Consider the following 17238-nt stretch of genomic DNA (forward strand, 5'->3'; position numbering starts at 1 on the left):
GACGCTCTTCCCCCATCCTCTCCCCACTGTTTTCCTTACCTTTCTGAAAGGAAGAGGAGGTTTCTAGGGATTTCTCCTGCTGCTACAAGGGAAAAAGACCCAGTTCTGCTACTTGGGAGAGTTGCTGTGTGCCACTGTTGGAGGAGTATAGGAAGATCCTCTCTGCTATTGTCTCTCCAAGTAGCAGGGGAAACAGTGCTGGGCTGAAGCCCTTTGCCATGGGCTGAAGCCCTGGAGTATGTTCAGACAAGTGCACACATGCAATTTATAGCACCTCAAAGCACACACAGCACACATGCACCCATTCACCATGCTGCTAGTTTGACACCAAGAGATCCTACGAGGTCCCTTCCAGCCCTAATGGCTATTAAATCTATGAAATGTAAGAAAAAAAAAAAAACCTGCTGCTAAAAAAAGGTATGTAGCACATGCAGCAGCAGTGTGCACTGCCAGAAATGGAGCCAGGCCAGCCAGAGTCATGTTTTGGCTTCCAGCCAGGCTCTGAGTGGCTGTTTTGGCACAGCTGCTGCCCCAGGAGGCCCCCAGGATCCCAGGTAAGGCTACTGGGGCCAGCACAGGTGCTAGCCCCAGCCTCCTCTATCCCACCTGGGTCAATTTGCCGCATGCTAGAGTGCATGTGCAGGGGTATGCCCTGGGATAAAAAGCAACAGCACAAATATGTGCCGTTGGTATTTGTACCATGGGAAACGTGCAGTCCTGCAAGTTTGTGCCCATCTGGACATGTCCCTAGAGTACTTGAACCCAGACCAGAATGTAAGGAGCAAAGTCTGATTGAGAAAAATCTTCCACTTGCTTTGAAGACATGTAAATGGTAAGACATAATGCAAGGTGTGGAAGAATCAGTCCAACTTGTTGTATTCTTGGCAAGTACTGATCTGTTCTGTTTAGCAGAACAGAAGAAAAATATACCAATAGGCCAGTTCTCAATGCATACTCTATTCAGACATGCTCAAATTAATTTGGACTTTTTCTTAACTCAGCTGCATAACTTCCCTCTGCAGTTCACGCAAATCATTGCAACATGTGTCTTACTAATGTTGCACTTGCACCATTACTACATTCTGCTCTTTAAACCAATGCAGAATCACAGGTAGAATCATTTGTATCCACTTTAAATTCGCTTTTTCCAAATCTAAAAGCAGGGTACAAGACAGTGATAATACATCATTTTTGGGAAACATTTGTAAAAGATATAAAACAAAAAAGATAGAACGATACAAAGACTTCACATCCATTATGATGGAAATGATCTTTTAAAATGTACTTCTGATCTAGCAAGTTTTATCTTTCGCGTTTATTCTAAAATGTGTCAAATCACATTTTATCTTGTCAAGCCTTGTGTGCTGAAGTATACTATGTCATGATATGTAATATGGCACTATATAAGGGAAAAGATCAGGTTGAACATGATTACAACCCATTTTGGGGACAAGCATGATAATTTAATTGTTTATATATTATTGCTGCTGTTAAGGATAGGATGCTGTTTTTCTTTAAACAAAAGTTCTTCATGTCTAGTTAGGTTTAGGTGCCAAAATATGTTTTGTACCTAACGCTCAATACATTTTAAAACAGATCCTGCTTTATTGAATGCTCAACAAAACTCCTTTGAGAACTGAGACAGACTTTAAAATATATAGTCCAGAGAAACAAAGCTATATTTGGCTTAGCACAAAGTTAATTAAACCTCTAGCTAACTGTGTTTTCTGGTAATGTAGGTGATAGGAAGTCATGGTTGGAGTCAGTTTTTTTTTTCCAGCTATGATGCTTAGTTTTAAATGCACAGTCTTAATTTTTTATTGTAAATAGACATGTATGAGGGAAGAAGTAACTAAGATTACTCTCCAGGAGGTTTAGCAGCACTCCACTCACGTGCCTAACAACACACACAATACCACACTCTGTAAGACATGTCTGCTTGATGCACGTGGAAATCTCTCCCTTCTTTGTAAGAAAAGTCTGCCATGTCAAAGGTGGATTGGAGTTTAAGGGACATTCAAACAAAACTCTTTCACTGAATATGTGAAGAATAGGCCTAGAAAGAGCTGTGATTGTTCTTAACCACCTTAAAGCCAATGAAACTAAAGAAAGTATTATTCTAGAATGACTAACAGAAGTACTGTTGCATTAAATAAAATCATGTTTCCCTTCTCAGACATGGGGTCCAATGAATGTTGTTACAAAGTGTTTTTACCAGTTTATTCATCATTTTATTTCAGAATAGAAGATATAAACCAATTAGCTGCTAAGACACTTGTCTGTAATATAAACACAAATCATGAGTTGCAACACAATATGGATATTGCTGATCATTTTAGTAGTAACCCGGTTGATGAGGCCAAATTTTAAAGGAAAATCCAGCACTATTACAACTGTTGATAGGAACTTTTCTGTATAGCAGTATCTGCAGATTAATCTTTCACAGATATTGCTCTGATGAATATGGAGTGACTAATATGGGAAGCAATATAAAACAAGCGTAACTAAACTTGCCACAAAAGTACAGTATTTCTAAATTCCTTAAGCTATGGCTCATAAGCACACATTCCTATAGCTATATATTAATTTGCACCCTGTTTGAAATATTTTAATATGCACCGCTGAAAATGCATTTTACTATGAATTATTCATCTCTTGTACGCTTCTTGAAAAAGGGGCAGTGACCTTTTTTTTTTTAAAGAACAAAATACTGTTAATGGACATTAAGAAGGGAGTTTAATGGAGCCTAGTTCCCCAATTATGGCCAAAAAAGAAGTTGCACTTGGAATTTTGGAAAAATGTTTTAGAAAGATTTATCAAAGCTTCAAGAAAGCTGTCCATGAACTAAAGGAATTATATTATCTTTGAGTTCACTCCACCCCAACTTAGAATGGCCACTAATTCCTTTCTTTGCTCTTTTGGTGTTTGCAAAGGGGTTCACTAAAGCCTGAATTGATATAATTATTGGCTTGGATTGTTGGAGATTTAGGCCAGATGGCTATGGGTTTCTAAAGTCCCAGTTGCTTGTGTTAGCTTTTCTCATTTGCCTATAGGGTTTGGGGATCAGCAATTTGAAAGGGCTGCAAACTTGTAAAACAGTATTATTCATGGGGGCAGAATGTTCATCGGCGTGACCCAATACTAAATACATTCATTATAGGCATTTCTATTCTGTACAATTTGCCACACGGTCCTGGTTTCTGAAAAAAAGAGACAATGGCTTATAAAATGCTTTTGAATGCTTAAAAAGAAGGAGAGTTCACGCTGAGCCTCCTCTGCTTTCTTTTTTGACAAGAACCTTCTTAGTGACTTTGGCTGAGCTCTGTGGAGAGTAAGTAAATTGGAAAAATCAGAGATTTACTTTTTACATTTCCAGGTGGGGGGGGGGGGGGGGGAGAGGGGGCGCAGGGGAGGAGTGGAAGGAGGAGAAAAAGTACATGAGAAAGAAGTGATGGTAAGATTATGGGAAGGAGCAAATAAGCAAGTGGATAAAGTTAACAGAGGAATAATGTAAAGAAAAATGAAAGCTAAAAGATTGTGGATTGAATTATACATTTTAAAAGAAGAGCAGAGAAGGGGAGCAGAAAGTATATTCATAAATACTTGTATTTGAAATGAGAAAGAATGTATCAGTTTCTGTGACCTGGATACAGCATGAGGCTCACATAATAATCTATAGCATTTCTGATGTGCACAAAATACATCATCAACTCAGACATTGGATTTCTCTGTGCAAATGTGTTGCAGTATGTATGTGAAAACAGTTTTAGAAGAGATATGATGAAACTGTCTCTGTTTATGGGCCATTTACTCCTTCAGGTTGTCTCTCTGTTTTAGACACTTGGCATATAGATGGGGTGTGCTAGTAGAAATTGTTATGCAGAGGCATGAGCTGCTCTTTTTAACTAAAATGAAAAGGATTTTTTTAAGAACCTCAGGAACAACAAAATAAAAAGCACACACTAAAAGAACCCAGCTAAGAAAAAGACAAGTGAAGTGGCACATAGAACAAAACACTGCAATACCCTTTAACAAGGAGCCAGTTAAAGGACAAGGGTTTGCAAATATTGACTGTAAAAAAGAGAGAGAGAGGAAAATGGACTAAAAGAATGAAATAGGGGCTTGTGCTCCATTTAGCAACAAAGACATTAAGGAAAGCAGATTACACAAAAAGAAGCAGAAGTGGATAAATGTTAAAAAAAAGGAGCAAGAGGGGGTGGGGAATACTCTGGCATGTTTAGAGACATGTCACCTTACAGTCTTTTACTAAGCAAATGCCCTCCCAAAATGTGCTGTTTAGTTAAAAGGGGGACCTAAAAGTGCATAAATCAAGAGAATTATCACGTTTGGTAGAAGCAAGCCGACTAATTAAAATTACAAAAAACAATTCAATGTGTCATATAAATAAAGAGGACAAGTAGTTGATTTAAAGTTTTTCTTTAGTAATTTGTCTCCTCTTTGTTGTGGCACACTCACAGAAAGTGAATGCTGGGGGAGGAGCTGCTCCCCCCCACCTTCCTCCAGCTCTTTTTTTGTGACTTCACTGTCCTTTGATTTGGAAGCTAGCTGATTGGCTGGAAGGAATTCAACACATGCCGGGCAAAAGCTTTGTCTGAGTTGAAGTGAAGTTGCACAGATTTTAGACTGGAGTCAGCAATCAAGGGTGTTTAGTCTGCAGCTGAGCAGTGAGAGGGAAAGAGGATCTCTCAGAAAAGATACATTGCAGATTCAGCTAGCACCCTGCAGTAAATGGATTCTAACTGCAGAAGAAGAAAACACTGATGTGACAAATTTCATCCTGGAAGAGGAGCAGGCAAACAAATGAGAGAGATTGGATTGCATACAGATTGTATCTGGATGTCCTGACACGGTGTGTATACAAAAAAAAAAAAGTTTTCTGAGCTAGTAAGATATTAATACTTTACTGTATTATAAGAGACATTGTGAAGTTTAAAAGAACCAAATGTATTCTGGGTTTAACATACCAAAGGAAGTTGAAATATTTGCTTTTTAACTTGCTTGGAGAAATTAATTGCAAGAACTTACAAATGCACCAAATCATTAGTAAAATGCACTTTATATTCCTTTCTGCACTGATGATAATATCTTTCAACAAAGATGTCTTGGGCAGGAATTTGAAATACAGGATCTTTGAGGAGCAGAGAGTTGGATCAGTAATTGCAAGACTATCAGAGGATGTAGCTGATGTTTTATTTAAAATGCCAAACCCTTCTTCAGTTCGTTTTCGAGCCATGCAAAGGGGGAATTCTCCTTTACTTGTAGTCCGGGAGGATAATGGAGAGATCAGCATAGGAGCTAAAATTGACCGGGAACAACTCTGCCAAAAAAACTTAAACTGCTCCATAGAGTTTGATGTGATCACTCTGCCTACTGAACATCTGCAGCTTTTCCATGTTGAAGTTGAAGTGCTGGATATTAATGACAACTCCCCACAGTTTTCTAGAGCTCTCATACCTATTGAAATTTCAGAGAGTGCAGCTGTAGGAACCCGGATCCCTTTGGACAGTGCTTTTGATCCAGATGTTGGGGAAAATTCCCTTCACACTTACTCACTTGCTGCAAATGATTTTTTTAATATTGAAGTGCGATCAAGGACTGATGGTGCTAAGTATGCAGAGCTCATTGTGGTAAGAGAACTGGATCGGGAGTTGAAGTCAAGCTACGAACTCCAACTCACTGCTTCAGATAAGGGGGTGCCTCAGCGATCTGGATCATCCACCCTAAAAATAAGTATTTCTGACTCTAATGACAACAGTCCTGTGTTTGAACAACAGTCTTATATAATTCAACTCTTAGAAAATTCACCAGCTGGTACTTTGCTCATAGACCTCAATGCTACTGATCCAGATGAGGGCGCTAATGGTAAAGTTGTATATTCATTCAGTAGTCATGTGTCTTCCAAAATTATAGAGACTTTTAAAATAGATTCAGAAAAAGGATATCTGACCCTCCTCAAGCAAGTGGACTATGAAACCACCAAATCCTATGAAATAGATGCGCAGGCTCAAGATCTGGGTCCAAATTCTATCCCAGCTCACTGCAAAATTATAATAAAAATTGTGGATGTTAATGATAACAAACCTGAAATTAATTTAAACTTGATGTCTCCTGAGAAAGAGGAAATAGCTTACATATCAGAAGGGTCACCTCTGGATACTTTTGTTGCCCTAGTCAGGGTACAAGACAAGGACTCTGGAATGAATGGAGAGATAGTTTGCAAGCTCCATGGGCATGGCCACTTTAAACTTCAAAAGACATATGAAAATAACTATTTAATCTTGACTAATGCCACTCTAGATAGAGAAAAGAGATCTGAATACAGCTTGACTGTAATAGCAGAAGACAGGGGAATGCCAAGTCTCTCCACAGTAAAACACTTTACTGTCCAAATCAGTGATGAAAATGACAACCCACCCCGCTTCCAGACAAACAGATACGAAGTTGTTATCTTAGAAAATAATTCTCCAGGAGCATACATCACATCTGTCGTGGCCACAGATCCAGATCTAGGAGACAATGGACAGGTGACTTACACTATTTTGGAGAGCTATATTTTGGGAAGTTCCATAACCACCTATGTGACTATTGATCCATCTAATGGTGCAATTTATGCACTCAGAACTTTCGATCATGAAGAAGTAAATCAGATTGCCTTTGTGGTTCAAGCTAGAGATGGAGGAAGTCAGCAACTTGTTAGTAATACCACTGTTGTATTAACTATCATTGATGAAAATGATAATGCCCCTGAAATTGTGGGTCCTGCCTTGCGCAACAGTACTGCAGAAATCTCAATCCCTAAAGATGCTGGAAGTGGCTTCCTTGTCACCAGGATAAAGGCCATAGATAGAGACTCTGGTATGAACTCTGAACTAAGTTGTTCTATAGCAGCTGACAATGAAAATAGTATTTTTGTAATGGACCCCAAATCATGTGACATCCATATCAATGCCAGCATAGAATCTGTTCCATCTAAGGAATGGGAGTTTTCTGTGATTGTTCAGGATAAAGGCAGCCCTCAACTTAGCACCAAAGCACTTCTGAAATGTACTGTTTTTGAATATGTATATTCATTTTCAAGTACAGAAGCTCCTTTTGTTAGCCAACCTTCCCTGGATGTCTCTATGATAACAATTATATCCTTAGGATCAATATGTGCAGTGCTGTTGGTCATTATGGTTATCTTTGCTACAAGATGCAATAGAGAGAAAAAGGACACCAGATCCTACAACTGTCGTGTGGCAGAATCCACTTACCAGCACCACCCAAAAAGACCCTCAAGACAGATACACAAAGGGGACATTACCCTTGTGCCAACTGTGAATGGCACTTTACCCATCAGATCTCATCACAGAGCTTCTCCTTCATCCTCTCCAACATTAGAAAGAGGGCAACTGAGCAGTCGACAGAGCCACCATAGTCACCAATCACTAAACAGTCTGGTGACAATCTCATCAAATCATGTGCCAGAGAATTTCGCATTGGAACTCACCCATGCTACTCCTGCTGTTGAGGTAAGATTCTGTATTGTTGTGCATGCACACTCCCTTGTTCATACACACATTCTTCTATGAGTTGGCATATAGTCTATATGCTGTGTGTGAGACATGGATAGCTATATGCATCGTAAAAGTAGTATAGATTTTTCTTCAGGCATTGCAGCAGTGCAGTAACATTCCAATGTCAATTGATCTTAAAGGAATCCAATGTCACGAGGGAGAAGAGTAAACATATGATTAATTATTAATATTATTTTCCTTTCTTTTATCTTGTAGGTTGAAAGAACTGAGTGCAATATAGATACTATTGATTTAGGAAACATACGGTTTTCTCTTTTTCTCTCTCTCCTGTGCACAGACACACATAAAACACATGAAAAACTATTTACCTGTACAAAAGACAGGGAAAATCCTTAAAATATGGGATAACTCTGATACACTAACTCTTCCTATTCTACTATATGGTGTTGGGATGTGTATCATTGTAATTGGAGTGACTTTAAAACAGTCCATCTTGTTTTTTTAATCCATGGACTATAAACTGATTTCAATGCACATACCACATTTTTAATGGGATTTTCTTATAGGAAAAGATCACACAGTTCCAGGGATCACAAAACAAAAATAAAAATATAACCTGTCTGCAGCATGTATGCATTTTTATGCATATGTGTGTGTGTATAAATTAAGTATAAATTAGTATGAAAGCTAAGATTAATATGCTACACTCACTACTCTAACTGTGATATGCCTTCAGATGTTTTCTGCAGCATATATTGTGAACTGTAAATAACCAGCTGTAATGCATTATATATGCACATGAATGTGCTCTACTTAATTTTTTAAGAAAAAAAACCCCCTACAGAAAAAAGTTATTCCACCTTTTCTATACAGGCATTAGACTTTTGTTTCCGGGAATCAGGATTTTTTTTCTTTTTCTTAGCAGGTTTCTCAGCTTCTCTCAATGCTTCATCAAGGCCAGTATCAGCCAAGACCAAGTTTTAGAGGAAACAAATATTCCAGAAGCTACAGGTGAGGATTTTAACTAGATTTTGATCAACACATTTTTGTCAGAGAAAAACACAGTGAACAAGAAATAACAAAACATAATTCCATTCCCTTGTTATTTGTGTTTACAGATATGCCCTACAAGATATGGACAAATTTAGCTTAAAAGACAGTGGCCGTGGCGATAGTGAAGCAGGAGACAGTGATTATGATTTGGGAAGAGAGTCTCCAATTGACAGACTTCTTGGGGAAGGATTCAGTGACCTTTTCCTTACTGATGGGAGAATTCCTGCAGGTAAGAGCACAATGAAAGTTGAATAGTTTATTTACTGTGCTCCCTGACTGTCACATTGATATAGTTAGCATTAGAAGCAGTCATTCTTTAGCTTTCAAGGTTTTTATTTCCTTTTCTCTTCCTCTCTCTCCTCTGTTCTACAATATATTGACCCCAGCCATTACACAGCTGGTAAAAGCTTGCAAATCTGCCCAGTGGTGCCTAGCTGGTTTTTGCTATTATTTACACACCATGACCCAGCTCTACCTCCCCCTTCCCCAGAAAGCATCAACTCTTCTGTATCCCTAGCTTTTTAATGATTGGGTGGATGTTTATGTGCTGCCAGCCTTTTGTGGCATGCTAAAAATACATGGAACTGTAATTTGGCAGAAGAATTTTCCATCGTGGGATCTGATTCATAGAACCCAGGTTTTTAGAGCTTGAAATAGAATATATGATGGACTAAAAATTCTAGATAGGTAAACCTATGGCTTGCACTGAAGGTTAATTTTTATTGCTCAATTAATATAAATGGCATTGGTGCTGGAAATGAAATCCTGTAATTCTGATTGTTGGGAAAAAGTCACTCAAGGAGGAAGAAATCTTGCGGGGAGAAATCCAAAAGGGAGTTATAACATTTCTCCCTTAACATTTCTATATTCAAGTGGGGTCACAGGTAACAAAAGAAGAAAAAAAAAAAAGGGAAGAATCACTTTAGGCATGGGAGTAGGTGAGATCTTTAATAGAAGACCAATATTTATACAACCACTAGACGTACTCCGAAATTCTTAGAAACTGAATTTAAGGCCCAGTTAAAATTCAGATGTACATACCTAGATAGAAAAGTACCAGGAAAGGTTCTATTCTTGCATATCAAGACCATTTCCTACAGGGCTAGATTATTCCAGTATAGTTTAGGCACACACTGGGGTTGATGGGAAGCTCTAAATTGCAGTGTGGCTACTATGCTAGGCTGCTTCAGATGGTAGAGTAAGCTCCTTTTTATAGGCAGTTACTTTTATTGACTGGAGCTGGGTAAGCATTGGGCCATAAACTAGCCACTTCCTTTCCCCCTATAATATTACCCATGAGGGAAACAGGTGGGCCTGGCCCTTGTGCTAGGTTTAAAATGAGAAAGCTCCTAGAACTTTTTCCCTGAGCATAAACAGTGCTTATTCAAAATTTGGCTTCAGTGTCTTTTAAAAACATTAACATTTATTTTGTGAATTTTGCTAGGTTCATTTTCCCTTAGTCCATGTTGGGTACAGGAATCCCACTAGGGTGGCCATTATAAAGGACATTCCAGATTTTTGCTACTCCATCCTCTATTGATATGAAATGCGGCACCTTTATGTCCTCTATTTTCCCCTATTTTTCTCTTGAGGCGAAAAATAGAGGACAAAGGCATTGGGTTTCATATCAGTAGAGGACAGAGGACAACCAGGCTGTCTTCTATGGTGACCACCCTAAATCCCACTCACTTAGGTCCTGCTAGCTGAAGGCATGTAGGTTTCAGTGGTTACTGCACATTTCATTTAGTACTTGTATAACCAAGTACAGTAAAAGCTCAGTTATCCAGCATCCCCCGGGAATGGGGGATGCTGGATAACAAAGCATGCCAGTTAATTGAGTGGCCCGAACAGGTGTCCTTGCCTGTTTGGGCCGCCGCTTCTCCTGCTGCTTCTCCTGCCACATCCAGGGCATCACCACCCCTCCCGCGGCATTGCTGACCCTCCTGCGGGGTGTGGGCCCCGTGGGACAGGGAGGTGGGCCCTACACAGCCTGTCATGCCCCAGGCCATGTGGGCTTGGCAGTGCAGGCTGCTTTGCCCTGTGCCATGGGGGCTCGGCGCAACCGGAAATGCCACAGTGGCATGCTGGTTGCCGGTTAATAGAGTATGCCAGCTTGTAAGGTGCCGGTTAATGGAACTTTCACTTTACTAAATAAATGCACAGCAAACAATTACTGCTCAGTAGCACCAGCTAATGCCTTTTTTAGTGATGCTACTATGCCATAGCCTAATAACACTGCACAATAGCTTATTATCAGTGTCTGTGTTGTGCTACTGCACAGTGTTATTAGTCTACTGCACAGTTAGCATCTCTTGTAGATGCGCCCAGTGTCTCCGGTTGTTTTCTCCTTCAACTCTCCAACCCAGGAATATAATTGCTTCTCCCCCACTCTTTTTTTTCTTTCTGACAACTACTTCCTAAGTATATTTCAATATAATTCATTGTTAGGCACAATTCATTCAACAGTTTTTACATTGGAAGCCCTCACCATGGCTTCCAATGTAAAGGAGTAAAAGCTTACTTCCTGTTGGAATGGTTTGGGGTTGTCAGGGAAAAGGGAGTGGTTACATGCTTGATTAGCTGGAATGCCTGTTATTCATTTTGAGTTCTACAATTACATCTCCAAATATGAAACCAATGGGTGGCATTTTCAAAAGTTTTCAGCCTTAGCCTAACACTGATCTCACTGATGTGTAGTAAAACTTCCCCTGCTACAGAGATAATTGTGTGGTGACTACCAAAATACTTTTGAGAACCCTACATGATATATCCATTTGCTTATGGATGAACCACTTCAGATAAAACAAAAATCAATACAAGTTTATTCCAAAAAAAAAAAAAAAAAATTGAAAAGAAAACTCTTCAGGTTTCTAAACTTCAACTACCTCCTTTCCTGACTTCTATTTTAAAATGGATCCATATTTTTACCATCAACCACAAATCACAGAAAGAAAATATTGAGAGAGACAATTTTTGGAGTATTTACTGCCTAAATTGAACTAGAGTGTGATAAAACCATTTTCCACATGGGTTTATGGAAAAGCCCCAAGTCTGAGGGATTTTAAAGGACTTTTAACATCCCATGAAAGATTTATTTTTTTTCTCCCTTTCTCTCACTAGGTACCTGTCTCTAAATCTTCACCCATATTTTTAAGATTCTGTAAACATTTTTATATCTTTTTGTTACTAACTTAAAGACAGTCTATGGCACTAAGTGTATCTGTCTTATCTTAGAATCATAGAAAATTAGGGTTGGAAATCTTAGTGTTATAGATACGAACGTTAGAGCCAAAGATTTTTTCCAGGGGCACGTGGGGTAATAACTTTTATTGAACCAACTACATGTTTGGAATAAAGTTAGATAAGCTTTCCAGTGTAAGGCATGAGGCCATACCTGGTAAAGAATACTTTGCATTCAAAAGCTTTCCTAACTTTATGCCAGTCATATAGTTGGTCCAATAAAAGATATTGCCCAAAAAATCTTTGCCTCTTGCATAATTCCTAGACCATCATGGCTACAACATCACTCTAACATTACCATTGGTACTAATTACATTTTAAAAGAGCCTTCCGATCATTTGTTCAAAATGTCAGTATTGTTTTATACAGGCAAATCCTACTTCTACTAACATCAATGGGAAAACTACTATTAGTTTCAATGAGACAATTTTGGATGCTAGTGTTAAAGGTAATAAAGCAATGGAACCTAAAGTCCTCTAATAATTTACCCTTTTACAATACTTGGATTTTACAGGCATAATCACCTGACCAAGCATACCTGTATTACATGGTTTCCATGAACATAAGAACTAACATAGGTTGAGTTATAGATTGCAGATGGAGGTGTTTTCAAAACTTTACTAGAGCTGGTATAACCACACTGATTACTGACATTACCTGTGAGACACTAAGGACTTTCTGCATGTAGGAATTCAGCATTTTAAGGCTTTTCAGGCATCTGCACCAATATTTTTACCACCAATATTTTTTTCAATGCTCATCCTTTGGATGCTGCTCCATCAGTAATTCATTTGCAGCACCTAATGATGTATTTGACCTCCAACTATTTCTACTTCTGGTCAGCTTTATACTTGTAAAAGGCATTAAAAATAAAATTAAAAATATTAGAATCTCTATTAAACATACCAGAGAAATAAGAGTAACAGTAGTAGAGAACTGATACATATATCAGTGAAGCATTCTCACCTGGAATATTGTATTCCTCTCCAATCACCGCATTTCAGAAATGACATAGGAGAAATTGAAGGGATCCATAGGAAAATGTTTAAAGAAATGGGGAAACTTATGAGGTGAGATTGTGAAAACTGACTAGTTAGAGGCATATAAAATTGAAGGGAGATAAAACTTTATTCTTCAGGACATAAAGTATCAATTAACTGAAAAGGAATAGAGGGCACCTTCTCTTATGAACAAGAGATCATTGTGGTATCCTATGATGGTTCATTATGGAGATTTCGGGGACTGGCCTTTTTCGAGAGTGACTGTAGAACTCAATGAACTACAGTCATGATGATGACAATTCCAATATTCCTATTAGGCATTATATAGACATAGAATATGCCTATGCTGTTAGTCATTGCTGTGAGCACAGTGTAGTGCAGACATACTTTAACCATAAATTAGCTATCTGGATATCAGTAACAATTTAGTCACAGCAGTGTGGAGCTCAGAGCAGGTGTACTGCTTTAGTGTTTATCCAGATTCTGGGTAGGTTTCACAGCCCATGATGAGATTAATGCTGGCATGGTTAGACTGCTTACAGGACCCTAAGCTACCTAGTTAAAGCTGAGCTCCGTATGTCTGCACTGCTCTGTAGCTGCAGCAATGCCTGCAGTATAGTCAAAACTATAAAAGTCAAATCCTGAAAGATGTTAGCTAATTCCCATTACCTTCAAAATACTGAAAAGGACAGTTCATCTTCCTGCATTTAGAAGTGGTAGTTTGGTCTTTTTCCTGGCACCTCCTCTTTCCACAGGGCCTTATGTTCTTCTGTTACTGACTTCTAGGAAGGCCTTCACAGGCTTATACTCCCACGGGTCTTCTCTAGATTTTTTTATAGGATGGATACTGTCTGGTATAGTACCTCTTTGGGTAGGACTGCCAATTCAATCTAACTTGGCTCTAGTAGGAGTAGCTGGTCAATCATCTTTGTATGCTGCCTCTCTTTCCTACCCACCATCACAAAAATAGGGAAGGAAGAATGAGTGACAGTTCTTACTTCAGTATTCCTCACTGGTCCAGATCCATAAAATGTTGGCTACTATTATCTGTTGTCTGTAGAGGCCCTAGATGTCAACAGCTGGAGGTACTAGGCCTGTCAGCCCCACTTACTCCAGAATACCTCTGCTGAAGTTAGTAGAATTACACTAAGCATGAATTTGGCCTAAATGTCCCAAGTTGTATTAAATTCTAATTTACCCATTTGATAAAGTACTATATTACCAGCTGAGTCAAAAAGGTGTCAAAAGATGAAGAAAACTTCAACTTTCTCTATTTCCTCTTCCTCTCTCTTCTCCCTCCATTTTTTCCTTGTCACTTCCCTCTAATACTCTTGTCCCCTTTCACATTGCTTTCTTAGTAGAAATGTAACTAGGCACCAGGCATCCTTATATGAAAGGAATGAGCAGTGCCTTTTAGGGTGGAGACAGAAGTTCAGTTCCCCACTGTAACTAAGAACCCTTTGCAGGATGCCCTGGATCAAACAGCAGTTTAGTGTTGGTTCCAGGAGGGAGGGGAATATTGCTGCTGGCTTCCAACCTGCAGTGGGTTTCCCTTAGGGGCTTCTCTTCTCTCCCAGCCTGTCCCTGTTTTTGGAATGGGAGGGTGGGGAAAGGGAGTAGAGGGAGCTCTTCTAGGGGTTCCTCAACTGGTGCTGGCGGGTGAGGCAGGTGACTTGGAGTCTCGCCCCCCTCCCACCTCTGGGAGGCTCCAATACACCCACTCCACCCTGCAGCGGGGGCTGACAAAACCCCAGACGCAACTCCCTCTGCTCCCTTTCCCCCCTCTCCTTCTGAAAACAGCTCAAGGCTGGGAGGCAGTGCAGACAGAAGTTACAGAACACACTATGTTTTGAAACATCTTTATCTAATCCCTCATGCAATGAGGGTTCAGATTTTTATCCAATCAAACATTTTTTAAGTGCTCTGCATCTAAGCACTTGTGTTTGGTCACAGCTATAGACCACTTTCTGTGTCCAGATCAGGCGAAAATTGTCACTTCTGTCTGTGCCTTTAATTTATTCAGTCTGCTTTAAATTTGGGCTTCAAATGTTCATCATAAGCCCATTTTAAAAGATCACATAATTTTCATATTTATCAATTTATAAAACTGTTGCTTGTGGATTAAAAATAATATCACTAAAGACTTTGGATCTATATACATATCTGGATCCAGAATTTATAGTTGCCACTAAACTTCCTTAGTCTCTGGCAAAGTTCAGTCCCTGGATGGAACTTTGAATTTCAGCTCTTGTATTATGTACTATTACTAACCCCTGTAAATGTGAATAATATATTTGAATCTCAACATTAAACATAGAATTTGGTTTTGATTACAGCAATGAGGCTATGCACAGAGGAATGCCGAGTTCTGGGACACTCTGACCAGTGCTGGATGCCACCTTTGCCCTCTCCATCTTCTGATTACAGAAGTAACATGTTTATTCCAGGGGAGGAATTTCAATCACAGCAACAGCAGCAGCAGCAGCAGCAGCAGCAAGCACTAGAAGAAGATTCACAGGCTGCGGATGCTAGTGAGAAGAAAAAGAGCTTTTCAACCTTTGGTAAAGATTGTCAGGGTGAGGAAGATTCAGGGGACACATGTACCTCATCTCTCCTCTCTGAAATGAGCAGCGTCTTCCAGCGCTTGTTGCCTCCTTCACTGGACAACTATACAGAATGCAATGAAATGGATCGGTCAAACTCACTGGAGCGCAGGAAGGGACATTTGGCATCCAAAACTGTAAATTACCCACAAGGGGTAGCAGCATGGGCAGCCAGTACACATTTCCAAAACCCTGCAAACAACAATGGGCCTACTCTGGGGACTCACTCAAGTGCACAGCCTTCTTCTAAATGGCTTCCAGCCATGGAGGAAATTCCAGAAAACTACGAAGAAGATGATTTTGACAATGTGCTTAACCACCTCAATGATGGTAAACATGAACTAATGGATGCTAGTGAGCTGGTAGCAGAAATTAACAAGCTGCTGCAAGATGTCCGGCAGAACTAGAGGTTTTTAAAAGCATATTTTTCCATATTTATGGAAAACTGGAAAAATACCAGAATGAAAAGAACTGGCATTGCCAATTAGTTGCATTTATCATAAATGTGTCTGTGTATGTTGAATATTAAAAAAAAACCTGTATTTTCATATGTACACAATGCAAGTGTGATTATCTTTATCTGTATTTTAAAAATACATTTGTACCTTATATTTATGTGTAATTTAACAAATAAATTTTATTTTTGTACTCCCATGGCAAGCATGTTTTCCTAAGTGTATATAGCTGGCACTGTTGGTGTTTGACATTGCAGATTATTGCCACAGATGTGTGTAAACAAAATGAGGCAGGGACACTGTTTCCATAACTTTTTTAAAACACTCCAGATGTCACAATACAGGCTTGCACCCACTGACACATTATCCAGACGTTAGTATTAATAACTGATCCAACATCTTGTTGCAATGTTTCATACTTGTAATAAAGAGTTGTCTACTTCCATGAAGCCTAAAATGTTCTTTTTATTTTCATGCTTGCTCAAAGATTCATTCCCCATTTTCTTATTGCCTTAGAAGACCAATGAGGAAGGTAGGCAACATTCACCATTTTTCCAGGCAATAAGAAAATTCCCAAGTGGACAAATGATTCAACTTCCAACGTTGCCGACTAAACTGAACACAATATTGTGTTGTCATCATTATGTTATGTAGCAAGGTGAACTAGCTGTGCAGAATCTCTTCACTCATTTTAAAATAGAGGCATGAAGTTAGTTTAAGACCTTGGGTCCAATTCTGACTTCATGTGTACATATTTACCATTACGTTGCCCTAGTATAAATGACAGCAAAATTGCTCTAAGGCATTGCAGCTACATTACAGGCACCAGCTTATACCAGTTCTGTGTTAGGCCTCTATCTCAGATATGTTCAGACAGCAATGTAACTACATAGCCAGGCTAAATTAGCTCATGCTGAGCTCTATGTTGCTGTGGTTAGACTACTATCAATACCTGACCTACTTAATTTAAAACTAGCTTGGTATCACTATACTATAGTGCACGCACATCTGTCACGCTTACATTTACTTTGTTTAACCTTGCTCATGGCTCATTTTTGGCAGTCACAATAACAATGGGAGTACTTCAGAAGCAAATGAGTCCCCAGGAAGGATAGTACCCCTTGTGTTGTACTGCTACAACCTTCTTTAGTTGTGTAAAGGCAGTTTACACAAAGCAGTTACCATGAGGTACAGGTGGGAGGATCTAAAGTGAATCAGATGTTTTGTGATTACTGTCCACTTGCACATTCTTACCCAGTGTAAAAGAAAACTAATCCATTGTTAGCTGCTGTGGCACTGAAAGTTTCTGTCAGCAGTTTTCTCTCAGCTGGAATGCTGGAATAGTCAG

General features: G+C 39.2%; 1 protein-coding gene across 2 annotated transcripts; it reads left to right on the top strand.

Annotated features, from left to right (window-relative positions):
* Nucleotides 1-4608: 4608 nt before the first annotated feature.
* Nucleotides 4609-16083, top strand: PCDH18 (protocadherin 18). 2 transcript variants are annotated; one of them, XM_006270524.4, is made up of 4 exons: nucleotides 4609-7532; nucleotides 8461-8549; nucleotides 8657-8820; nucleotides 15169-16083. In XM_006270524.4, exons 1-4 carry the CDS (start codon nucleotides 5049-5051, stop codon nucleotides 15840-15842), a joined length of 3411 nt encoding a protein of 1136 aa, XP_006270586.3. In that variant the 5' UTR covers nucleotides 4609-5048; the 3' UTR covers nucleotides 15843-16083. The 2 variants fall into 2 exon arrangements, with proteins under 2 accessions (XP_006270586.3, XP_006270587.3); XM_006270525.4 differs by having other exon boundaries at nucleotides 4610-7532; nucleotides 8464-8549.
* The last annotated feature ends 1155 nt before the right edge of the window (nucleotides 16084-17238 follow it).

Source organism: Alligator mississippiensis, chromosome 2 (assembly GCF_030867095.1).
Source record: "Alligator mississippiensis isolate rAllMis1 chromosome 2, rAllMis1, whole genome shotgun sequence".
NCBI classification, from domain to species: domain Eukaryota; kingdom Metazoa; phylum Chordata; order Crocodylia; family Alligatoridae; genus Alligator; species Alligator mississippiensis.

What these genes read in the sequence shown, in the direction of transcription:
- PCDH18 (XM_006270524.4), top strand. Translation starts at nt 5,049, where the DNA reads ATGCACCAAATCATTAGTAAAATGCACTTTATATTCCTTTCTGCACTG. An exon ending in AAATATTCCAGAAGCTACAG is followed by an intron (nt 8,550 to 8,656) that starts GTGAGGATTTTA and finishes TTGTGTTTACAG; the next exon opens with ATATGCCCTACAAGATATGG. An exon ending in TGATGGGAGAATTCCTGCAG is followed by an intron (nt 8,821 to 15,168) that starts GTAAGAGCACAA and finishes TTTTGATTACAG; the next exon opens with CAATGAGGCTATGCACAGAG.